This window comes from Malus sylvestris, chromosome 17 (genome assembly GCF_916048215.2).
Source record: "Malus sylvestris chromosome 17, drMalSylv7.2, whole genome shotgun sequence".
NCBI classification, from domain to species: domain Eukaryota; kingdom Viridiplantae; phylum Streptophyta; class Magnoliopsida; order Rosales; family Rosaceae; genus Malus; species Malus sylvestris.
Genome location: NC_062276.1, coordinates 22,944,011 through 22,970,521, shown reverse-complemented (window position 1 = coordinate 22,970,521; position 26,511 = coordinate 22,944,011). Strand labels below are relative to the sequence as shown.

The 26,511-nt window shown below is 40.6% G+C and overlaps 2 protein-coding genes and 1 long non-coding RNA gene across 3 annotated transcripts; 2 read left to right on the top strand and 1 right to left on the bottom strand.

Moving 5' to 3' along the window:
- The first annotated feature begins 3,747 nt into the window (after window positions 1–3,747).
- Window positions 3,748–4,530, top strand: LOC126611215 (uncharacterized). Its single transcript, XM_050279411.1, has one exon. The coding sequence runs from the start codon at window positions 3,835–3,837 to the stop codon at window positions 4,342–4,344; it is 510 nt and encodes a 169-aa protein (XP_050135368.1). The 5' UTR covers window positions 3,748–3,834; the 3' UTR covers window positions 4,345–4,530.
- A 19,735-nt stretch (window positions 4,531–24,265) lies between these two features.
- Window positions 24,266–24,713, bottom strand: LOC126611218 (uncharacterized). The gene is made up of 2 exons (XR_007618743.1): window positions 24,657–24,713; window positions 24,266–24,560 (listed from the first exon to the last, which is right to left on the bottom strand). It is a non-coding gene; the product is annotated as an uncharacterized LOC126611218 (long non-coding RNA).
- A 14-nt stretch (window positions 24,714–24,727) lies between these two features.
- On the top strand, window positions 24,728–26,240 carry LOC126611214 (uncharacterized). Its single transcript, XM_050279410.1, has one exon. It carries the CDS (start codon window positions 25,662–25,664, stop codon window positions 26,208–26,210), a length of 549 nt encoding a protein of 182 aa, XP_050135367.1. The 5' UTR covers window positions 24,728–25,661; the 3' UTR covers window positions 26,211–26,240.
- The last annotated feature ends 271 nt before the right edge of the window (window positions 26,241–26,511 follow it).

Below are 26,511 nucleotides of genomic sequence, written 5' to 3'. Positions count from 1 at the left end.
TACGAATGATTACTCGATCGTTGGTCATACGTACCAAGCTCCCGATCGCTGCTTGGGGCCATGCAATATTGCACACAACAAAGTTGGTCCGCTTGAGGCCTGTTACGACACAACCATTTAGTGCCCTTCAGATAGTTACCAGATACGAACCTGACATATCACATCTGCACGTATTTGGTTATGCGGTATATGTGCCGATCTCGCCGCCCGCACGTACAAAAATGGGGCCTCAGTGAATGATGGGAATCTATGTCGAATATGATTCTCCTTCGATTATTCGTTACTTAGAACCTTTGACAGGCGATCTGTTTATCGCTCGTTTCTCGGATTGTCACTTCTATGAGACAATATTCCCGTCATTAGGGGGAGATAAGAACGACGCGAATTATCATGGACGACTCCCACTTTGTCTCATTTAGATCCCTGTATCGCTCAGTTTGAAACTGAAGTGCAGCGCATATTAGATCTTCAGAGCATAACTCAGAGCATGCCAGATGTTTTCACCGATCTAGCCCGCATGACAAGATCACACATTCCAGCTGCGAATACGCCTATAAAGATAGATGCACCAAATGTACGACGGACTACCTTCCTGAAAGCCCGGGACACCAATCTTAGTGATTCACGTACATTAGCGGCTAGCCAATCATCTGCCTCTACACAAAAACGTGGCAGACCCCTTAGTTCAAAGGATTCACGCCCCCGGAAAAGGAAACCCACAGCACAAGGTCTTGAATAACCTACCGTGAATCCGACTATCACTTACTCATTCTACGCAACTCATAAGGAAATTCTAGATTATGGAATGTCCTTGAAGAGACGAATGATCCTCTCGAGAATCGAGAGATTTCGGTCTATTATGCTAGCTTAGATGATGTGTGGCGTAGAAATGAGATGATTGTCAATGATGCATTAGCATATGCAGTAGCTACTGAGTTCATGTTGAGTGATGACATTGAACCGCGTTCCGTTGATGAATGTTGACGTAGAATTGATTGGTCAAACTGGAAATAAGCAATCCAAGTCGAACTCGATGCGCTTGCGAAACGTAAAGTGTTTAGACCTGTAACTCCTACTCATCCACATTTGAAGCTCGTTGGCTATAAGTGGGTTTTTGTTTAGAAGCGTAATGAGAAGAACGAAATTGTGAGTTACAAAGCTCCTCTTGTTGCACAAGGCTTCTCATAACGCCCCGGGATTGATTATGACGAAACTTATTCACCTTTTATGGATATGATTACTTTTCGCTACCTTATTAGTTTGGTAGTTTTTGAAAAACTGGATATGCAGTTGATGGATGTATTAACCGCGTATCTCTATGAGGATCTTGATACAAAAATCTATATGAAAGTTCCTGAAGGACTTACATTGACTGGTTCAAATATTTCCAAACCCTAGAACACGCTCTCAATTCGGCTGAGGCGTTCACTCTACGGTTTGAAACAATCCGGAATAATGTGGTATAACCGTCTGAGTGAGTATTGGACTAATCAGGGATATGTGAACAATGAACTATGCCCTATTGTGTTCATTAAGAAGTCACATTCCAGATTTATGATTGTTGCAATATATGTCGATGACATGAACCTCATCAGAACTCCTAAAGAGCTTGCAAGAACTACCGCACACCTGAAGTCGGAATTTGAGATGAAAGATCTAGGTAAGACTCGATACTATCTCGATCTTGAGATAGAGCATTGTTCGAATGGAATCCTAGTACATTAATCGAACTACGCCCAAAAGGTGTTACGCCGTTTTAATGAGAATAAAGCGAAACCTTCGAGTACTCTTATGGTTGTTCGATCGCTAGATGCAAAATAAGATCCCTTCCATCCGAAGAAGGATGATGAAGGGATTTTGGAGCCTGAAGTTCCTTATTTAAGTGCGATAGGCGCTTTATTGTACTTAGCTTAATGCACTAGACCCAACATCTCTTTCGCTGTTAATCTTTTGGCAAGATACAGTAATGCACCAACACGCAGACACTAGACTGGCGTGAAATACATCTTCTGTTACCTTAATGGTACTACGGATTTGGGCTTGTTCTATCCCTACGGATCCTCAAGTGATGCCGTACCCTATGCTCTTTAAGTTAATTCTCGCCTTGTTGGTTATGCCAACGCAGGATACTTGTCTAATCCGCACAAGCGGCGTTCTCAAACGGGTTATGTCTTTACCGTTTGAGGCACCGCAATCTCTTGGAGGTCTTTACCTTAGTTGCCATTTCGTCTAACCATGCTAAAATTCTCGCCTTACATAAAACAACTCGGGAATACTTTTGGTTGAGAGTTGTAATGGGTCATATTCGAAGCTCCTGCGATCTTTATCATGTCGTTGATGTCCCGACAACGATCTTTGAAGACAACGCAACATGCAGCGAACAGCTTAAGAAGGGTTATATCAAAAGAGACAACACCAAGCACATTGCGCCAAAGTTTTTCTTTTCACATCAACAACAAGAGCATCAGAAGATTGAAGTCATGCAAATCCGTTCACAAGGCAATTTGGCCGACCTCTTCACCAAATCATTACCGAAGACGACATTTCAGAAGCTTGTTCATGGAATTGGTATGCGTAAACTTTCTAAGTTGTAACTTTGCTATTTCTCTTTGGAATTATGTCAAACTCAGGGGGAGTATCCTGTAGATACTTACTTGATCTTAATGTACTCTTTTTCCCTACGATTATGAGCATTTTTCCCACTAGGTTTTAACTACCTAACTAGGTTTTAAGGAGGCACCCACCTTAGGCTAGTCATATCCCTCATCACATCCCGTGGATGTTTCTTTTGACTTTGCATTTCTCACACATTGTTCCTTAAACTATGGATTTTGTCCCTCCTGTGGTTTTTGCCATAGCCTTAGGGTTTTTTAGTGAGACATACTACTTAGGCAAGTTCCTACCTTATTGAGAATAAGCGTTGTTCCTTAGAATCAGTGCCGACAAGTCGACTTCCTCAACTTCTGCATGATGTTAAATCTATCTTGAGTATTTACACACTCAAGGGTGAGTGTTGTAAATATTCATAGTTTAAGTGTGATTGTGTAAATACTAAATTAGATATGATTCTAATTATCATTTCCTATTGTATCTTGTATTCCTTGGGGAAGAAGGAATATCTTCTCTCCTTTTACTACTATAAATAAAGGCACAATGTAGGAGGGATAACAACACACATTCCCCTACAATTCTACAAACACATCTTTCTCACTCTCTTCTCCTTATCGCCGGCCCCTCTTTAACATTGTTAGATAAAATAAACCACAACATATTTAATATACAATATAGACATATGCATTATGCTATTGTATTTTATAACAAGTTTTTTTAGTAGTTTAAAAAATTAGAATCATGAAAATAACGTTTTTCTTAACATGTCGAAACGGGTCACTCGTGTGTCACCCTCATGTAAACCTGTTAAGGACCCATTGTTAATAGGTTCTTATTGTGTGACCCGATAACGTCCCGATTAGTTATCGTGTTGATCTGAAACCCATTATTTTCGTGTCACTTACGTGTTGTATTAACAAGCCGTATAAGAAATTGTCAGACCTAATCTTAAGGGAACAAATTGTAAACTTACTATGTTTAGCAAACACTCCTCTTTATTTATTTCTCTTATTTAACCTTCTAGACTCTACATTGTTGAGCTATTGACACGTATGGTTACTCCTTTGACCCATGACACGTGTACAGCGGATAATATATCAGAGCTAAAAGGAAGCCGCAATTGCTTACTCAAGCAACCAAACAGACCCAATAGTTTCTAAATCGATCGCTGGCGTTGCACTTCCTCTTCTTCCTCGATGCTTTTCTTCCTCTCTGATTTCAACGATGAAGGCCACCGAGAATAAAGCAGCTGGGATACTGCACCACATCCTCCCTCCGCGTCTCGAAGACGCCGGCCTCGAAGACTGCGCCCTCCCGTTAGACTCCATCAAGGAAGCCTTCCTCAAAGCAGCAACGGCCGTCAAGTCGCCCGCCACCTCGATCTTTACCTCCGACGAAGACGAAGAATCGTTCGAAGATTGCGTCAATGACACCTGGCCGGACATGAGGGATCACACCGGCGAGCTGGTCGGAGCCGAGCCGGAGACTCGGTCGGCGGGATCGTGCGGCGGAGACAAGGGCGGGTCGGTGGAGGTCGGCGGAGATGAAGTGATGGTCGGCGGCGAGAAGGAGAAAGGGGATAAGGTGATCGTGGGAGGTGAGGACGTGAGAGGTGGTGGGGAGAGGGATTGTGTGGATGGATTGGCGGGATTAGAGATCGGAGAGAAGAAGAAGGGTGAGGAGGAGGAAGAGACAGATGGCGGAGGACCAATTTTGGTAGGAGGTTATGTTTGAATTTGAAATCCTAATTTTGATCTTTTGGGAATTTGTTTAATTTAGGTATGGATTTGTCTAAATTGATAGATTTTGATTGGAATCACTTTGTTAATCCTAGATTAAGGGATTAGTGGTTGTGATAAAAATGTCTAGTTTGTGATATGTGAGTTGCAATCTTGATTGACATTTGCCCCTGTGACTAAATTCGAGTTCGACATTGCTATCTGAAACTGAAAAATCGTCACTTTACCCCGTCTCTTTGCCTTGTTTGTGTCTATTATGTTCGATATCTGGTAAAGACTTGGGGGTAAGGGGAAGGAGGTAATCTAAAGCTTGAACAAGTTTGGTTGCTTGGCTTGATCTACCTACTATGGTCACCCATACCTAAATTAATTATCAAGAATGTGGTGTAGAAGGGGATGGGAATGAGAATGTAATGGAATTATAGTATTTGGTTGGAGCTTAGTATGGTCAGCTTGAGAGGAGAAACTTGCATGCAACGGGGATGCGTCCTTGTGTTGGTATAGTGCTCCTACAACTAGCGATGAAATATCTTCATATTACGTCGCGTGATTTATAGTGATCATACAATCAAAGATTACGCCGCGTAATGAGTGCTATAGAAATATAAACGTATCTCAGGGCACAAGAGAGGGTCGATACTTGTTGGTGAGTAGGTTTCCATGGTAATGGTACATTACAATTTGCTTCCCTCTAGCAAGTTAGAAGTGAAAACTGAATCTGAGGTGCCCCTTCCTCACGACATCAACTTAGCATAATCACATGGACAGTGTAGCCAATAAAACCACCAGTGAGATTTCCTGTTCAGAAACCCTCTTTCGGGGAGAAACTTTCTTGCAACAACAACAACAACAACAACAAAGCCTTTTCCCACTAAGTGGGGTCGGCTATATGAATCCTAGAACGCCATTGCGCTCATTTGTGTCATGTCCTCCGTTAAATCCAAGTACTCAAGTCTTTTCTTAGGGTCTCTTCCAAAGTTTTCCTAGGTCTTCCTCTACTCCTTCGGCCCCGAACCTCTGTCCCGTAGTCACATTTTCGAACCGGAGCGTCAGTAGGCCTTCTTTGCACATGTCCAAACCACCGGAACCGATTTTCTCTCATATTTCCTTCAATTTTGGCTACTCCTACTTTACCTCGGATATCCTAATTCCCAATCTTATTCTTTCTCGTGTGCCCATACATCCCACGAAGCATCCTCATCTCCGCTACACCCATTTTGTGTACGTTGATGCTTCACCGCCCAACATTCTATGCCATACAACATCGCAGGCCTTATTGCCGTCCTATAAAATTTTCCCTTGAGCTTCAGTGGCCTACGACGGTCACACAACACGCCGGATGCACTCTTACACTTCATCCATCCAGCTTGTATTCTATGGTTGAGATCTCCATCTAATTCTCCGTTCTCTTGCAAGATAGATCCTAGGTAGCGAAAACGGTCACTTTTTGTGATCTTCGCTAGATTGCTCCGGTCATTAGTGTGGATAAGTACATAAATGGATAGAGATAGGAAAGCAAACACAAGATGTACGTGGTTCACCCAGATTGGCTACGTCCACGGAATAGAGGAGTTCTCATTAATTGTGAAGGGTTTACACAAGTACATATGTTCAAGCTCTCCTTTAGTGAGTACAAGTGAATGATTTAGTACAAATGACATTAGGAAATATTGTGGGAGAATGATCTCGTAGCCACGAAACTTCTAAGTACCGGAGTGTGGTATCGTCTTGACTTGCCTTATCTGTCTCATAGGTATATGTGGCATCTTCTCTGGAAGTACTCTTCCTCCATCCAGGGGTGGTATCTGTAACTGGTGGAGATGCACAAGGTAATGTATCAATTTCACTTGAAGCTTACTTGTAGTTTCATGCTTGGTCAAGCGAGATACAAACCATGTAGTAGGAGTCCCCCAAGTCGCCGAGTTGGGGGATCTGCTGAAAGAGGTGACAGACAAGGTAAGCAATCAGAGCTCCGGCTGATTGTTCACATTCTCCCTATCTTGCAGGCAGCATGAAGGATAAAGAGAAGAAAAATGAGGAGAGATGATATGTGATACTTTTGCTTTTGAAGAAGTAACTTTCCACAGGCTTATTCTTGAACTGGGCTGGAGGGTTTTCTGGTTTCCTCCAGAGTATAAGGCCGACTGAAGAATTTGAGGGTCAAAACAAGTCCATCAAATCTAGAGTACGTTCGACCCTGCTGATATGGGATACTTTTGCTTTTGATAGAGTAGTGGATGTATCGGCACGTGTGCTGTTACGCTTGTCTCCACATGCTTCCTTGTATCCTTCTCACTTGCCCTATCTGTTCCTCAGGCAGATGCTGTATCTTCCCTGGAAACATAAGATGTTGAAGATGAGTACTCGAGAGCAATGCCAGGTAAGTAATCAGGTAAGGGGTTCCAGGCAGTCAGTTCCTGACTGGAAGCTTGATTCCAAGTGTTGACTGATTGCTCTCTTTCTCCTTGTCTTGCAGGTAAGAACAAGGCCAAAGGAAAAGACAGGGAAAAAGCATGATATGGGATACTCTTGCTTTTAACCCTGATGATATGAGATATTCTTGCTCTAGTATAGCTTGTTTACAGAGGTATTATCGGGGGGAAAGAAAGCTGAATATTTCGAAAGGCTTTGTTGGGAGTGCCCTCTCAGATAAGAGAAAGGGTTGAGCATTTTTGCAGGTCTGCCTGTCCGTTAGGGATGGAAGTCGACATATATAGGAGTCTCCCTAACATCAAGTAATAATGCTATTCCTTTACCCTGCTTGGTTATAGCACGGTAGTGGGAGCTGCCAGCTTCACATGTTTTAATTCTGTCAGAGCACTTTGAAAAAGTGGTTTTTGGTATCTGGAAAGCTGATGTTGCGTGTGAAGATTACAGACCTGTCGGGGGTCTGGCTCTCGAGATTCGGAGAACGATGCCTCTTCGATTTTTGAGAAAACAATCCTGCTGGGGGTCTGGCTCTCGAGATTCGGAGAGCGGTGTCTCTTCGATTTTTGAGAAAGTAATCATGTTGGGAGTCTGGCTCTCGAGATTCGGAGGGCCGTGCCTCTTCGATTTTGGAGCAAGCAATCTTGTTGGGAGTGTTTTCTCGAATGTGAGTAAAGGTTGGGCATGTTTGCTAGTCTACCTTGCCACGAAGCACAGAGGTTGACACACAGGGACTTTCCAATTATCCAGCAGTGGTACTGTTCCTTTACCCTCTCTTCGATTTTGAGAAAGTAATCATGTTGGGAGTCTGGCTCTCGAGATTCGGAGGGCGGTGCCTCTTCGATTTTGGAGCAAGCAATCTTGTTGGGAGTGTTTTCTTGAATGTGAGTAAAGGTTGGGCATGTTTGCTAGTCTACCTTGCCACGAAGCACAAAGGTTGACACACAGGGACTTTCCAATTATCCAGCAGTGGTACTGTTCCTTTACCCTCTCTTCGATTTTTGAGAAAGTAATCATGTTGGGAGTCTGGCTCTCGAGATTCGGAGGGCGGTGCCTCTTCGATTTTGGAGCAAGCAATCTTGTTAGGAGTGTTTTCTCGAATGTGAGTAAAGGTTGGGCATGTTTGCTAGTCTACCTTGCCACGAAGCACAGAGGTTGACACACCGGGACTTTCCAATTATCCAGCAGTGGTACTGTTCCTTTACCCTTGTGGGTAATAATATGGTAGCTAGACCTTCAAAATTTATGTGTCTAAACTTTGTTAGTGTTGTTTCTTTGCAATTCTTTTACCCTTCTTGGTCAGAGCGATGTAGTGGGAGCTGCAAGCTTCACGTGTCTCAACTTTGTCATAGAACTTTGGCAAAGTTATCTGTGGTACCCATGAGCTACTGTTGCGTGTGGGAAGTAGGTGATTGAACAGTACGATTCATGTGCTTTCTACTTCGCCAGAAATCTTCGACAGAATGCCCATAATTTCCGCAAAGCTGAGTGTGCGTGTGACAGGTGCTGACAAGGCTGGAAAAGTAGGTGCCTCTTCGATTTCTGAAATCGGCCCTCGTGGTCTCTGAGCAGCCCAGCTTTTGAGAAAGCAAGCCTCTTCGATTTATGAGATCGGCCTTTGTGGTCTTTGAGCAGCCCAGCTTTTGAGAAAGCAAACACCTCTTCGATTTCTGAGATCGACCCTCGTGGTCTCTGAGCAGCCCAGCTTTTGAGAAAGCAAACGCCTCTTCGATTTCTGAGCAGGCGCCTCTTCGATTTCTGAAGCTTCGTCGAGTGCAGATTTTTATAGGGGCTGACATTAAGTTCCAAAGCACACTTGAATATCCACCAGTAGAAGCTCCATTCTTGCACTTCTAAGATCTTGATTTGTCCGACCTCTTCTCTCTTCAACACCTTTGAAAATGTCTGGCCCCTCCGACCGTCGTTTTGACTTGAACCTTGTTGAAGAGGCAGCCCCGCCTTCTCTAGACAACATATGGCGCCCATCATTCGTCTCCCCTACTGGTCCTCTTACCGTTGGGGATTCCGTGATGAAGAATGATATGACCGCTGCGGTAGTGGCCAGGAACCTTCTTACTCCCAAAGATAACAAACTACTTTCCAAACGGTCTGATGAGTTGTCTGTTAAGGATTCTCTGGCTCTCAGTGTTCAATGTGCAGGTTCTGTGTCTAATATGGCCCAACGCCTATTTGCTCGAACCCGCCAAGTTGAATCATTGGCGGCTGAAGTGATGAGTCTCAAACAGGAGATTAGAGGGCTCAAGCATGAGAATAAACAGTTGCACCGGCTCGCACATGACTATGCTACAAACATGAAGAGGAAGCTTGACCAGATGAAGGAATCTGATGGTCAGGTTTTACTTGATCATCAGAGATTTGTGGGTTTGTTCCAAAGGCATTTATTGCCTTCGTCTTCTGGGGCTGTACCGCGTAATGAAGTTCCAAATGATCAATCTCTGATGCCTCCTCCTTCTAGGGTTTTGTCCAGTACTGAGGCTCCGAATGATCCCCCTCCGGTGCCTTCTCTTTCTGGGGCTCTACCGACTGCTGAGACTTCTCCTAAGCAACCTTTGTGAAGGCTCCCTCTTGTTTGTTTATTTTGACTCAAGTATATGTACATATTTGTAACTTATCGGGGATATCAATAAATAAGCTTTCCTTCATTTCAACGTATTGTGTTAAATACACCAAAGCCTTCTTCGCTAAGTTCTTTGAATTTTCTTTTGTTGAAGCTTGTATGTTGAAGTTTTGTGAGTGGAGCATATAGGTTGAGGTAGTGTTCCCTTAATTTCCCGAGTGAGGAAAACTTCTCGGTTGGAGACTTGGAAAATCCAAGTCACTGAGTGGGATCGGCTATATGAATCTTAGAACGCCATTGTGTTCTGTCCTGTGTCATGTCCTCCGTTAGATCCAAGTACTCTAAGTCTTTTCTTAGGGTCTCTTCCAAAGTTTTCCTAGGTCTTCCTCTGCCCCTTCGGCCCTGAACCTCTGTCCCATAGACTCAAGCGCGTCACTTGTCTGATAAATGTTTGTCATTTGTCACACGAGTTAGTTTAATGAAACACTTCCTGTTTCCTACAATTTAAAAGGCTAAGGCATCCTGCACTCGACCTTGTTTATGACATCTAGTGACGATCTGCAGGCACACCAGCTTGTTATTTTTTGTGGCGGTGGCATCACATAAATTCCCCTTAGTGTCTTAGTGATAAGTTGTACGTGATCCTTAAACTATATATGATACATCGACCCCTTCGCGTTGCGCATCAAGTTTGTTTTCCTTCTTCTTGCCTCGCTAGTTGATTATATATCGTTCTGCAGGTGTCAATTGCCACTGCCACATTTGCCATGACATTTTCCGCATCAATGTCCGTTGTCGAGTATTAGACCTGGCACTTGTGTTGTGTTTTTTTTGTTAGTGTTATTTTCGTGACATACGCGATATTTTAACAGGTCGTGTCCTATAACACCATTAAAATGACGGGTATTATAACCATACTCGAACTCGACCCGATATGACCTGACGCGTTACCCGGAGAGAAAAACTATATTAAATCAATAAATAACCAAATGAAAAACGTAATACTAAAACGTAAGTGAGATCAAAGAATCCAACGGTAAGGATTTAGTTAACGTGTAACCCGATCACTACCCGATTAGTTAATATGTTAACCCGAAATTCGTTTAAGAATGGCCAGGTCTATCGAGTACTACCATCCTTAAACGTTTTCCAGTTCCCTGCGGTAACTCCCTAGCCTTGCCATCAAGTTTCTGTTAAATAAAATGTTGAATGGTAGGAAGCCTTTTGGTCATTGCCAATTTCCATTGCAGCTCTGCATTTTGTTCTTGGGGCCAGCTTGTCTGTCTGCCCTGGTAGGCCAGAGACCATCTATAATTGTCTTCCTTCTAGCCACCACAATCTTTGCACTAGCTATGCATGTGTACCATAAAATACGTACCCAATCGGACCCTTACTTTTCATATTCGAATTCAGTTTCTTTTTATTTTCGGCTTCAAGGATTAGTGGATGATTGATTTGTTTTTGAAACAGGTGGGGTTGGGATAGCAAGTATGGTTGACAAGATTGAGAACAAAGAGAGATACCTAGTTTCAGTAACTTGTTCTACCTTCAGTTCCCCTGTCAAATTTTACTGCCATATACTCATCTCCAAGTTTTACACCAACAAATGTAAAACTTTTTTGTTGGAATGTTTTTAGATGTTGGGTGCTTCCACCAACTTTTTGGACCTACTAATTATGTTGGCGTTTTTTCTTGACTGTCCGTTTGGGTCTGAAATAATAGTTTAGGCCGAGAATAGGCTAAACCGAGTTGAAAAGCTGTAATCTTTGACCCAATAATCATCCATTAGGCCAATGGGCTTTTAGCTCACGAAAGGACTTGTTCGACCGAGTCCCCATGGAAGTAGGAATGTGAAAGGATAAAGTTCAAACGCGGCGTTATCCTTCTTCATTGTACCGACAGCTCTCTTGCACGCTCATGTCTTGAGCTCTCCTCTCCATACATACCCCTTGTAATCTTAATTAGTTAGTTATCATGAAGTTGTTGAGTTCATGATTGGACTTCTATAGTTTTCGTATCTAGAATTTTGTCGATACTTTTTACTCTATTAAAAAAAAATTTGCTTAGGTTTGGTCACCTAACTCCGATCCTTAAAAATCATGATCCCACATTCTTCATTTTACTAAGATTGTGAGCAATTGTAGTCCACCAGCACCACCAAGTGATTATTTTCGGATTAACATATATAGGGGTAAGATTTTTGTAAACATCAATCTTTTTCTTTTGGGTTTTCGTCAATGAAATTTCTTCTCTTCCTTTGATCGTGAATATCCTTTTGGTATCCTGCAGATGAATGCAAATTGCAAAGTTTCGACTAAGGAGTTTGCAAGCAGTGCCTTGCTTCTTCAGTAAAATCCCAATCAATAATATAACTTTCATATCTCACGTTATTGATTGTTTTCCCATGATTAATGATTAGGTCTGAATTTTACAACAAAGTCTCCAATTAAATTTATTCTTGAGTCAACCTTCAGTAAAATCCCAATCAATAATATAACTTTCATATCTCATGTTATTGATTGTTTTCCCATCTTCGTTAATTGGAATCAAATTGTAGTTTATAATATTCAGTCAATGAAAAATATGAATTTTACACGCCCTAACCCTCTTCAATTCTAGAGATCTCAATATGTATCTAAAATACCGGTGCTAATGCTATTGCTAAAAAGGCACTTTAGATAGTGGTTTATCATATTGCATGTTCCTTCTTTGTTCCTTTATGTTGATGATATTATCAAGGCTGTGAAACGTGAAATTTATAAAATAAAATAAAAATAATAATAATGTAACGCATGGTGACATAGCAAGATATTTTTGAAATGCAGGAAAAAGCAGCAAGATATTTTCAGTGCGATGGATTCTATGTATTCAGCACTTATATCTTCATGAGGGTACAAATTGCCTCATCACTGCAGCCAGTCGTGGCTATTGAGAGGAGGATAGTTTTTTACAGAGAAAGGGTAACTGGAACATTTCTCTTTACTTAACGAGTATGTACATGACTTTATCCTTTTTACACAACAATTTTTTTATAGAACTACTTAATTAGGTGCTATATATAGTAAATCATTTTAACAGCCTTGCAATGAAGAAAATTAATTAATAGAAATATAATAGGAATAGTGATGCATTTAGACACACAAAACTAGCACACTATTACACAAATATGTCATCAAGTATCTCGTTATTGTACATCTAAATAAGTTTATTGAAAAAGAAAAAAGAAAAAAAGATGGGCGTTACATTTTTTTTCATTTGCAAATTTGACGTCGTTTTGTTTGGACAAGGATTGTCTGCCCTCATTTTTTCCATGTCCTTCCATGCCCTCCTGTTTTGTGTGGTCACAGTTAAGCCATGTCAACATTTTATATTATTTTTTTTATAAAGGTAATAACACAAAAATGAATAGGAATATAAAATGTTGACATGATTTAACCGTGACCACACAAACAGGAAGGCATGGAAGGGCATGGAAAAAGAGAGGGCAGACAATCCTTGTCCGGTTTGTTTAGTTTATGATTGTTTGATTTCAATTATTAGGGTTTTGTCAATTTCTGAATTTAGAGGTGTTTGGGTGCATTTTTGCAGGTTGTTTACTTCATTTCTCTGCAGCTCAGTTTAGCTTGCTTATTTTTATTTTTATTTTTTTTTTGGAATTTCTGTTTCTTTTCTGTAACAATGCATAAAGCCTTTTCCTTTCGATTTCGGTGGCTGATTTCAGCTAAAGCATTGCGTTTTTCGGTTCGAATGGACGATTTTTATGTTAAATTAGTTTGCACCGAATCCCTTAACGTTTAAAATGCTGTAAAATTAGTTTCATTGAGAGACGGCATCTTTTCGATTGTTTGACTTCCCAATTGCATATTTGTCAACTCAGGACCATGTTACTTTATCTACCATCTCAAGTAATTATTTTGGCTATACAACAATTGGCGGTTCACAATTTTTTATATTCTTTTATTACATTTGTAGACGATAAACAATACTGAGAAGGGATGAATCTCTTTTTTTTTTTGGAGCTAGTCATATTGGAGTACATTTATACTAACTTGGTACGCAACATGGAAATTCATAGACTCTTTTACTTGTTCCTTTTGTATTAAGATTTCAGTTAGTATATTACCTGGATGTTACCATGATCTATATTTGGCTTTGTCACATGTATACTCCATGCAAGTGCTAATAAATTTGGTCGAATAAGCTCCATTAAATAACTTTTATGTGTTTGTGACCTTTTGCTCAAATTTTATATATTTTCTCTATCCTGATTTGTGTTTTTCGCTTTTCCAAAAAGTTAAATTTTTGGTATAAAATATAAATCTTAGGAAATAGAATTTTACGGGTTAATTTTCATATATTGCATTATTAGGAATATAATACATATAATCCTTGTTCTTTAAGGTAAACTAAATAAGGACACAAGAAATATCCTTCCTAATAAAGGACTCTAATATTTACACAATATTAACATTCCTATTCTAAACCAACTCACGCTACACTCCCCCTCAAGTTGGAGCATAGATGTCACACATGTCCAACTTGACAAGTGAGTCACCAAAAACTCTATTACACACGACATGAGTGAGGTTATCCGCTAGCTGCTCTTATGAGTTCACAAATGGTATTGACACAATCTTCTTCTCGAGCTTTTCCTTAATGAAATATCGATCAACCTCCACATGCTTCGTTTTGGCATGTTGTACCGGATTCTCTGCAATTTCTCGTGTCGACTTATTGTCACAATACAACTCTATAGCCTCCTTTGGTTTGAAACCAAGACCCCAAAGCAACTTACGTAACAAAGAACTTCACACACTCCATGCGTCATAGCTCTGAATTCGGCCTCCGCAGAAGACCTAGACACCACATTCTGTTTCTTGCTTAAGTAACCAAATTTCCACCAACGAACGTAAAATATCCAGAAGTAGAACGCCTATCAGTCACATCACCTGCCCAATCAGCACCAGTGAACCCCTCAATTTTTAGATGACCAGAATTTCTATACAAGATTCTTTTCCCTGGGGTCGACTTTAAATACACCAAGATACGCATAATAGCAGCCATATGATCCACACTTGCTGAGTGCATAAATTGACTTACCACACTCACTGCATAGGCTATATCTGGACGGGTATAAGCTAAATAAATTAGTCTTCCTACCAGCCTCTGATACTAGAAAATACTTTAAGTCACCCAAACTCTTCATCTCAAACTCGGCCGCAAGGTTCTTCTCCAATTTGACAATCTCATCTGAATCATCCCCTGTTATTATCATATCATCCACATAAATAATTAAAGCTGTTACTTTACCGTTCCTCAATTTCACAAATAGAGTATGATCAGAATGACTCTGATAATACCCATTCTTTCTCATGGTCTAAGTGAATCTTCCAAACCATGCACGAGGTGACTGCTTTAGCCCATAAAGAGACTTCCGCAATCGGCACACTCCCGTTTTCCCTCCATTATCATATCCTAGAGGAAAATCCATATACACTTCCTCCTCCAAATGTCCATGAAGAAACGCATTTTTTACATCAAACTGTTTCAATGGCCAATTCAAATTTGCAGCTAATGAGATAAGAATTCGTACCGTATTCATTTTAGCTACTGGAGAAAAAGTTTCCTGGTAATCAACACTATACATTTGGCAAGGTTCTAAAAGTCGCTAGGCTCTAGTCGGGTGGCGGGCTAGGGCCTAGTGCCTAGGCGGACTAGGCGGATTTAAGTAAATTTATCATATTTCATGTAAATAAGTGTCTGCCTCTACTTGAAATATATATAATTTCATCATAAACTACAAAATAGAATGCATATATATCATGAAGTATTGGAACATAATGAAAACATGTGAAATAAGGATATAATGTTTGTTCATTCAAGTATGCAACAAGTCTTTTACAATTTATTGGAAAAAAACAAAAAACAAAATGCAAAATGAAAGTTATGTATTTTCTGTCTAAGTGAGTTGCAACCTAGGCAGGTCTAGGTGGGTGCCTAGGTGGTCTAGGCAGTGGGCTGGGGCCTAGGCATTAATCGGGGCGGTGGGATGGGGCCTAGCGCATAGGCGGGGATTTTTAGAACAGTGCGTTTAAGTATATCCTTTTGCTACCAACCACGCCTTATATCGGTCGAGTGAACCGTCAGCTTTGTATTTCACTGTAAAAACCCATTAGCACCCAACTGGCTTCTTCCCTTTTGGCAACTTCACTACTTCCCATGTATAATTTTTCTGCAGTGCCTTCATCTCTTCATCCATTGCTTCCACCCATTCTCGACTTTTCAAAGCTTCCTCTACTTGAGTTAGCACTTGAATTGCCTCCACATTGTTCACCCAAGCTTGATGTTCAGGTGAAAGGTTTTCACACGACACATAATTTGCTATGGGATACTTTACTTTTCCTTCTAGAGAGAACCTGTTAGGAGGTACACCACGATTTTGCCTTAGTGGCAGTTTATATGTACTTATAACATCATTAGTTACATGAGCATAACTAGTACTTACCTTAGGGATATTCAGAGAAGATGTATTGGACGATGGCACGATCAAGCTAGAGAGAGGGGGAAGCTTCATCACAAATCTCATGGCTGCTAACTTCGGCAGATGCTTGCAATGAGGCTAGCTTAGCCTCGGTAGCAGCTAGCTAAACACTATCTGCAGCACATGGGCATTTGGTACAAGTTTCCTCGGTGACAATCAGTGGTTGCCCATTTATATCATCTTCAGCAGGAATAATAGAGACCCTGCTTCCTTCCTTGGCACGGTATTGTCATCCCCCCTAACGGACGCATGTTTTGGACATCCAACCACCCAAACACACCATCAAGATCAAAAATAACACTCTCTCCCTTAGGATTGGAGGGTGAGAATATGGGAGTATAAAAATACTCAGATTCAGAGAAAGTTACATCCATTGTGACATACATGTGGCGGGTTTCAGGGTGATAGCATTTATAACCTTTCTATTGGGATGCAAAGCCAAGAAAAACACATCGAGGAGCACAAGGATCCAATTTACTATGATGAATCTTGTGGATATGAACGTAAGCAACACAACCAAACACTTGAGGAGTAAGAGTGTTGGTACAGACAATCGGAACATGTTCTGTCAAAACTTGGAGTGAAGTACGAAATTCTACAACCTGAGACGGCATGCGATTGATGACATACACGGCATACGTAACGGCGTCCGGCCAAAAACTCTTAGGTATAGACGCACTAATAAGCAATGCACGTGAAATTTCCAAAATATGATGGTTTTTCCTTTCAACCACCTCATTTTGTTGCGGGGTATAAGGACAAGTGGTCTTATGGAGAATTCCTTGATCTGGGAAAAAAGAAGAAAGCTCATAGTTAACATATTCACCCCCGTTATTCGAATGAAGAACCTTAATAACGGAGGAATATTGTGTAACCACCATCTGAGAGAAAGACCGAATAATCATACTAACATCACTTTTATGTTTCAACAAATAAACATATGTCATACGAGTGCAATCATCAACAAATATAATAAACCATTTAATTCCCAAAGTAGTACTAATAGGGGAAGGCCTGCATATATCAGAGTGTACTAGCATAAATGGAGAAGATGTTTTATTCATACTTGGAAGGAATGAAGCACAATGACTTTTGGCTAAAATACATACTTCACATTTCAATTCTGAGTCTTCAATACCACTGAACAAATCAAGTAATATATGTTTCAAATAATCAAACAATGCATGCCCCAAACGACAATGCAATAACAATACCTTCTGTAGATTACTATTACGTGACGCACGAACCAAATTAGCTCTTCCAGGAACCACGTTATCCACATAATATAGCCCCTCTCTCTTAGTGCCACGCCCAATTATCTTAGTCTGAATATCCTAAAGCAAGCAAAATGAAGGATACATTAATACAACACAATCCAATTGTTCAGTGACTTGAGGTATAGACAATAAGTGATAGAACAATGATGGAATCAATAAACAATTATGTAAGGGAATAGAGGGTGTAAGAGACATTGTTCCTGCTCCAATAACAGCAGCAGTAGAACCATTGGCAGTTGCCACATACTTATGAGGACAAGTCATAAATTGAAATAAGATTTTATCATACGTCATATGATCTGTTGCACCGGAATCCAAAATCTAATTGATATTGACCATTGTAATAACTCACGAAATATTAATACACGGCAATCACAACACCACACCACAGCAGCCGATTTTTTTTCTACAGAGGAAATCGCAGTAAAAAACACACGGTTGCACAGTTTGAATTACTCATGGCAGCAGCAGAAAGATTCCATGTCTGTAACTCTTACACGGGCAGATATCCCAACAATTGCGAGTCACAATTACAAGCACTAGCAATTGTAGAACAAACACACACAGCACAATTTGTAATTTGAAGCATCAACAGGATCACAACCTGCAATACCAGGATACCTGGCCTGAATTGATTTCTGCAACAACTGCGCTGCAATAAAGAAACACATGTCACACACACAGCAACAAACTGCGCTGCAATAAGGAGACACACGACACACACGCAGTAGCAAGATAACGTGCTGCAATCCCAGGGTACAAGTCAACCGAAGGCAGCAGCAGTGGAAGATATAGTTTCTAGGGTTACAGTAGGGTTACGGCAACTTGGCTCTGATTCCAAATAAAATTTTACAGGTTAATTTTCATGTATTGCATAATTGGGAATATAATACCTATAATCCTTGGTCTCCGAGGTAAGCTAAATAAGGACACAAGAAATATCCTTCCTAATAAAGGACTCTAATATTTACACAATATTTACATTCCTATTCTAAACCAACTCACACAACACATTCTACCCATTGTTGAGTTTCTTTAATAAATTTCTGAAGTGTTAATTCTGCACCCTTTCTAATTTTAAGCTTTGCAATCATTATATGATTATTTTCCCCTTCAATTTCCCTTTGATTTAGATAAATAACAACACTGTATTTTTTTATTTGGACAAAAACAACACTATATATATGAATGGGCTAATAGCTAACTTGCAAATTTTCTCATATTTCTAAGTTATCTCTAAGCAGGATTATGGTGCCCTTTTTTCAGGGTTTTGAAGGCAGTGAGGACTTCATCGTGACAGAGAGATTGAAGACTTGGGTTGTGAATAAATTTCTACATGTATTTAAATACTATTGTCTATTGTATATATATTTAGAACTTTCCACATTGTTTGTACAATTTTAAAATCAGCTACAGCAACGTGCGGGCCCTCTTACTAGTTATAATTGAAAACAAATACTACAGGTAGATTATATATCGTATAAATAAGTATCTGTTTATACTTAAAAAATACATAATTTCTTTGGGATACATAAAGTACTAAATAGAATGACATATAGATTATAAAGTAGTAAAACATAATGAAAACATGGGGAACGAACATATAATGTGTGTTCATCTAAGTATTATACAAGTCTCCTTCAATTTATTAATAAAAATAAAATGCAAATTGAAAGCTATCTATTTGCATGTCTAACTGAGAGTCGCAACATGGGCAAGTGCCTGAACATGTCTGGGCGATCTAGGCTAGCGCCTAACCAAATATGCGCTCCTTCTTAATTTTGAAATGACTAGAGATTAACTGGAGCTAGGGGAGGCTAGCCGCCTAGCATCTAGGCGGCGCTAAGTTGTGACTTTTAGAACAATGGTTAAAATAGTTAATAAAAAGAAAAAGTGAAGAAAAAAATCACATTGAAAGTTGAAAAAACATATATACTTGTTGACTTTAAAAACTACCAAGCCTACATGTCGTGCAGGCCGAATAACTAATAAGCTAAATACGCCATTCAATTACATGGGGGTGTGCCAACTCGATGACCTAGCTCGGTCGGTGAGTAAATGAATGAAAAGAAAAGCCAGATTTTGATTCCAATGGAAAAGGACGGGAGAGAAAAATTAATTTAATTAGGACCACGTACGATTTTGATGTTCAACTACTAGCCCATTGCATTCGATGTTGAGTGGTAGGAGAGAATGGATATCATCCAATTAAGTAATTAAGCAGCCACACAGTTTATTGCTAAATTTCACAAAATTAAGGTGATAAATCTAATACTTCACAATCTTCTGCATTATCTATCTATAAGGGCTTTGGTCACTAATGATTTTTTTTTATCTCTCGTAGAGTAATCTATCTCATTATTTTTATTAATGACATTATTATCTCAGAGTTATTGGTCATTTTTGCACACCGAACAAGATTTTGCATCATCAGGTATGACCTTCCGTCAGAAGGGGACACAGATAAGTACTCAATTAATAGGTCTTGTTTAAATTGATTAACATAAACGAACAGAATATTTGTTAATTGCTATAGTCTAGATTCTGTCAATCAACTTAATCAACCATGCATGGAACTCTTGACACCGTGCCTCAGATGGGTTAATTGTCTGTATGCAAAACTTTATTTCCTTCAGGTAAAGCTATGGTTTAATTTGTAAAAGTTTATTTTATTTAAGCGAAGGCATGTATATACGTAGGAAAATGATTTCCGTACTTTATTTTGTTGGGTTAAATAATAGAGTGATTTGTATAAAATTAATATAAAGTTACCATATTGACAATAGATCAACAATATTTATGTTAATTATAAATAGGTCAATTATGTATTGTGACACTTAAATGCATTAAAAAATAGACAAAAATTGCAGAATTTGCCACTACAGCTGGCACCCCCTTCAACTGACACCCCTTTTCTCATATTTTTTATATTTTGGAATAGGTCAATACGGATCAGACACTGCACGCAATGTCTATTTTCTAAATTTGCTTTTTACATTTGGATTCAAACGTTGTGTTGCAGTGTCCAGTTCATAGTTTTATTTTTTTCCATCACTCACATGCCTCATACGTGCCTGTTTTTACATTTGGATTTAGACACTATAATGCAGTGTTTATTTCCTGGTATTGTTTTTTATTTTTCGATTCAGACACTGCGTTGAAGTGTCCATTTCCTGGTTCTATTTTTTTCATCACTCACATGCCTTCTATGCTTAACACCACACATGACTGCTAATTTCTACATTTGGATTCAGACACTGCAATGCAGTGTCCATTTCTTGTTTAGTTTTTTACATTTGGATTTAGACACTGCAATGATGCGTCATTTTTCTATTCTGTTTTTTACATTTGGATTCAGACACTTTAATGCAGTGTTCGTTTCCTGTATCTATTTTTTATATTTGAATTTAGACGTTGCAATGCAGTGTCCGTTTCCTGATATTTTTTTTTACGTTTGGATTCAGACACTACAACATAGTGTCTGTTTCCTATTTTTTTTTTTTTACATTTGGATTCTTGGTTCTACTTTTAACATTTTAATTCGGACGCTCCATCGCAATGTCTGTTTCTTAGTTCTTTACTAGTTGATATACACGTGCAACCACTCCTTCCCGAACCTTGCCACCATTATCCGCTTCAGGATTTTGTGGAGGTCGTTGATGGTTTGGAAGGAATCATGTCAATCACGATGTTGTAGTAAATTTTGACTCTGCATGGCAGTTTGCATTGTGAAACAGAAATTGCAATGCAGAGTTCCCACACTTTGCCACTTGAACTCCCCAAACCCCGTCAAAGGCTCTGCGTCCATCATTAAACTACCAACTTTGTCGTCCTTCTAGCTCGGATAGGCTTAAAAAAAAAAATTACAATTCGTGTGGCCCTTCCCACTTATCCCACAATAATTTTTCTTTTTTCCAGTAGTAAACTAGAACTATTGCCCGGTGTATCACAAGGAGAACCCATCAAACATGGTCACACATGAACAAGACAAAATCAAAATTAGAAATTTCCCATTGAAAGTATATAATGACACAAAATCCATTTGAAATTTCCTAAAAGCTTGATTTTGCTCTTTATCTTTCTCCTCCACAACAGCTTCAAAGGTCTCCCCAACCACAACCACAAGCTTGGCGACCTCATCATCCCCCTCCTCTTGTGCGGTGGCTCCACAAACACCATTCAATCTTTTGTACCTGAAATTGAAGAGACAATTTGTGTGGCCACCACCAGAACGTGATATAGCAGTGGTGGTGGAAGCAAACAGATCTCACAACAAATTAAAAGGATTCAAGATGAAATCGAGCAGATTTGAAACAAAATCGATTGGCGTTTGTGGTAGAGACCGTCTTCGAGTTCTTGTATATATGGAGTGCAAGTTCAGTGCAAATGGAAGCCAAAACGAGTTAGGGGTGAGGATCGGAGATCAAGAAATACCAAAGAGCGATCGTTTTCGTTACCTAGGATCTATCTTGCAAAAGAACGGAGAATTAGATGGAGATCTCAACCATAGAATACAAGCTGGATGGATGAAGTGGAAGAGTGCATCCGGCGTGTTGTGTGACCACCGTATGCCACTGAAGCTCAAGGGAAAATTTTATAGGACGGCAATAAGGTCGGCGATGCTGTATGGCACAGAATGTTGGGCGGTGAAGCATCAACACGTACACAAAATGGGTGTAGCGGAGATGAGGATGCTTCGTTGGATGTGTGGGCACACAAGAAATGATAAGATTAGGAATGAGGATATCCGGGGTAAAGTAGGAGTAGCCGAAATTGAAGGAAAGATGAGAGAAAATCGGTTACGGTGGTTTGGACATGTGCAAAGAAGGCCTACTGACGCTCCGATTAGAAGATGCGACTATGGGACAGAGGTTCAGGGCCGAAGGGGTAGAGGAAGACCTAGGAAAACTTTGGAAGAGACTCTAAGAAAAGACTTAGAGTACTTGGATCTAACGGAGGACATGACACAGGACCGAGCACAATGGCGTTCAAAGATTCATATAGCCGATCCCACTCAATGACTTGAATTTTCCAAGTCTCCAACCGAGAAGTTTTCCTCACTCGGGAAATTAAGGGAATACTACCTCAACCTACATGCTCCACTCACAAAGCTTCAACATACAAGCTTCAACAAAAGAAAATTCAGAGAACTTAGCGAAGAAGGCTTTGGTGTATTTAACACAATACGTTGAAATGAAGGAAAGCTATTTATTGATATCCCCGATAAGTCACAAATATGTACATATACATGAGTCAAAATAAACAAACAAGAGGGAGCCTTCACAAAGGTTTCTTAGGAGAAGTCTCAGCAGTCGGTAGAGCCCCAGAAAAAGCAGGCACTGGAGGGGGATCATTTGGAGCCTCAGTACTGGACAGAACCCTAGAAGGAGGAGGCAGCAGAGGTTGATCATTTGGAGCTTCATTACGCAGTACAGCCCCAGAAGACGAAGGCAATAAATGCCTTTGGAACAAACCCACAAATCTCTGATGATCAAGTAAAACCTAACCATCAGATTCCTTCATTTGGTCAAGCTTCCTCTTCATGTTTGTAGCATAGTCATGTGCGAGCCGGTGCAACTGTTTATTCTCATGCTTGAGCCCTCTAATCTCCTGTTTGAGACTCATCACTTCAGCCGCCAATGATTCAACTTGGCGGGTTCGAGCAAATAGGCGTTGGGCCATGTTAGACACAGAACCTGCACACTGAACACTGAGAGCCAGAGAATCCTTAACAGCCAACTCATCAGACCGTTTGGAAAGTAGTTTGTTATCTTTGGGAGTGAGAAGGTTCCTGGCCACTACCGCAGCGGTCATATTATTCTTCATCACGGAATCCCCAACGGTAAGAGGACCAGTAGGGGAGACGAAGGATGGGCGCCATATGTTGTCTGGAGAAGGCGTGGCTGCCTCTTCAACAAGGTTCAAGTCAAAACGACGGTCGGAGGGGCCAAACATTTTCAAAAGTGTTGAAGAGAGAAGAGGTCGGACAAATCAAGATCTTAGAAGTGCAAGAATGGAGCTTCTACTGGTGAAGATTCAAGTGTGCTTTGGAACTTAATGCCAGCCTCTATAAAAATCTGCACTCGACGGAGCTTCAGAAATCGAAAAGGCGTTTGCTTTCTCAAAAGCTGGGCTGCTCAGAGACCACGAGACGTTTGCTTTCTCAAAAGTTGGGCTGCTCAAAGACCACGAAGGCCGATATCAGAAATCGAAGAGGCGCTTGCTTTCTCAAAAGCTGGGCTGCTCAGAGACCACGAGGGCCGATCTCAGAAATCGAAGAGGCACCTACTTTTCCAGCCTTGTCAGCACCTGTCAGCTTTGCGGAAATTATGGGCATTATGTCGAAGATTTTTGGTGAAGTAGAAAGCACATGAATCTTACTGTTCAATCACCCACTTCCCACACGCAACATTAGCTCATGGGTACCACAGATAACTTTGCCAAAGTTCTCTGACAAAGTTGAGACACGTGAAGCTTGCAGCTCCCACTACACTGCTCTGACCAAGAAGGGTAAAAGAATAGCAAAGAAACAGCACTAACAAAGTTTAGACACATAAATTTTGAAGGTCTAGCTACCATATTATTACCCACAAGGGTAAAGGAACAGTACCACTGCTGGATAATTGGAAAGTCCCTATGTGTCAACCTCTGTGCTTCGTGGCAAGATAGACTAGCAAACATGCCCAACCTTTTCTCACATTCGAGAAAACACTCCCAATAAGATTGCTTGCTCCAAAATCGAAGAGGCATCGCCCTCCGAATCTCGAGAGCCAGATTCCCAACATGATTACTTTCTCAAAAATCGAAGAGACACCGCTCTCCGAATCTCGAGAGCCAGACCCCGAGCAGGATTGCTTTCTCAAAAATCGAAAAGGCATCATTCTCCGAATCTCGAGAGCCAGATCTCCGACATGATTGCTTGTTCGAAAACCGAAGAGGCACCACTTTCCCAACTTCAAGAGCCGGATCTCCTTGGATAAAGCTTGTCTGTAATCTTTACACGCAACATCAGCTTTCCAGATACCACAGACCATTTTTTCAAAGTGCTCTGACAGAGTTAAAACATGTGAAGCTGGCAGCTCCCACTACCGTGTTATGACCAAGCAGGGTAAAGGAATAGCATTACTACTTGTTGTTAGGGAGACTCCTATATATGTTGACCTCCATCCCCAACAGACAGGCAGACCTGCAAAAATGCTCAACCCTTCCTCATATCTGAGAGGGCACTCCCAAAGAAGCTTTTCGAAATATTCAGCTTTCTTTCCCCCCGATAATACCTCTGCAAACAAGCTATACTAGAGCAAGAATATCTCATATCATCAGGGTTAAAAGCAAGAGTATCCCATATCATGTTTTTTCCCTGTCTTTTCCTTTGGCCTTGTTCTTACCTCCAAGACAAGGAGAAAGAGAGCAATCAGTCAACACTTGGAATCAAGCTTCCAGTCAGGAACTGACTGCCTGGAACCCCTTACTTGATTACTTACCTGGCATTGCTCTCGAGTACTCATCTTCAACATCTTATGCTTCTAGGGAAGATACCGCATCTGCCAGAGGAACATATAGAGCAAGTGAGAAGGATACAAGGAAGCATGTGGAGACAAGCGTAACAGCACACGTGCCGATACATCCACTACTCTGTCAAAAGCAAAAGTATCTCATATCAGCAGGGTCGAACGTACTATAGATTTGATAGACTTGTTTTGACCCTCAAATTCTTCAGTTGGCCTTATACTCTGGAGGAAACCAGAAAACCCTCCAGCCCAGTTCAAGAATAAGCCTGTGGAAAGTTAATTCTTCAAAAGCAAAAGTATCCCATATCATCTCTTCTCATTTTTCTTCTCTTTATCCTTCATGCTGCCTGCAAGATAGGGAGAATGTGAACAATCAGCCGGAACTCGAAATCAAAGTTCTGATCTGGGACTGATTGCTTGGAGCTCTGATTGCTTACCTTGTCTGTCACCTCTTTCAGCAGATCCCCTAGCTCGGCGACTTGGAGGACTCCTACTACATGGTTTGTATCGCGCTTGACCAAGCCTGAAACTACAAGTAAGCTTCAAGTGAAATTGATACATTACCTTGTGCATCTCCACCAGTTAAAGATACCACCCCTGGATGGAGGAAGAGTACTTCCAGAGAAGATGCCACATCTACCTACGAGACAGATAAGGCAAGTCAAGACGATACCACACTCCAGAACTTAGAAGTTTCGTGATTACGAGATCATTCTCCCACAATATTTCCTAATGTCATTTGTACTAAATCATTCACTTGTACTCACTAAAAGAGAGCTTGAACCTATGTACTTGTGTAAACCCTTCACAATTAATGAGAACTCCTCTATTTCGTGGACGTAGCCAATATGGGTGAACCACGTACATCTGGTGTTTGCTTTCCTATCTCTATCCATTTATATACTTATCCACACTAATGACCGGAGCAATCTAGCGAAGATCACAAAAAGCGACCGTTTTCGCTACCTAGGATCTATCATGCAAGAGAACGGAGAATTAGATGGAGATCTCAACCATAGAATACAAGCTGGATGGATGAAGTGTAAGAGTGCATCCGGCGTGTTGTGTGACCGTCGTAGGTCACTGAAGCTCAAGGGAAAATTTTATAGGACGGCAATAAGGCCAGCGATGTTGTATGGCACAGAATGTTGGGCGGTGAAGCATCAACATGTACACAAAATGGGTGTAGCGGAGATAAGGATGCTTCGTCGGATGTGTGGACACACGAGAAAGGATAAGATTGTGAATGAGGATACCCGAGGTAAAGTAGGAGTAGCCGAAGTTGAAGGAAAGATGAGAGAAAATCGGTTACGGTGGTTTGGACATGTGCAAAGAAGGCCTACTGACGCTCCGGTTCGAAGATGTGACTACGGAACAGAGGTTCGGGGCCGAAGGGGTAGAGGAAGACCTAGGAAAACTTTGGAAGAGACCCTAAGAAAAGACTTAGAGTACTTGGATCTAACGGAGGACATGACACAAAACCGAGCGCAATGGCGTTCTAGGATTCATATAGCCGACCCCACTTAGTGGGAAAAGGCTTTGTTGTTGTTGTTGTTGTATCAAGAGCAAGCGTCAGACAAGTGAAGAAGAGAGAGTACAAAATATTCTTTTTATCTTAATATGGGTTAAATAGTACTCTTCATGCACAAACTAAGGAAGCACATAAAACACGAGCTCCATGCCATTAATCTTACACTAATTAATAAAAATAATCCATTGATCTAGCCAAAAAACGAAATTTACTCTTGATATATCCCTAAATACAAAAGAATCTATGGACTTTAACAGTAAAAAACCTTAAATAATAAATAAAGTGTATAAATAAAAG

What these genes read in the sequence shown, in the direction of transcription:
- LOC126611215 (XM_050279411.1), top strand. Translation starts at nt 3,835, where the DNA reads ATGAAGGCCACCGAGAATAAAGCAGCTGGGATACTGCACCACATCCTC.
- LOC126611214 (XM_050279410.1), top strand. Translation starts at nt 25,662, where the DNA reads ATGCAAGAGAACGGAGAATTAGATGGAGATCTCAACCATAGAATACAA.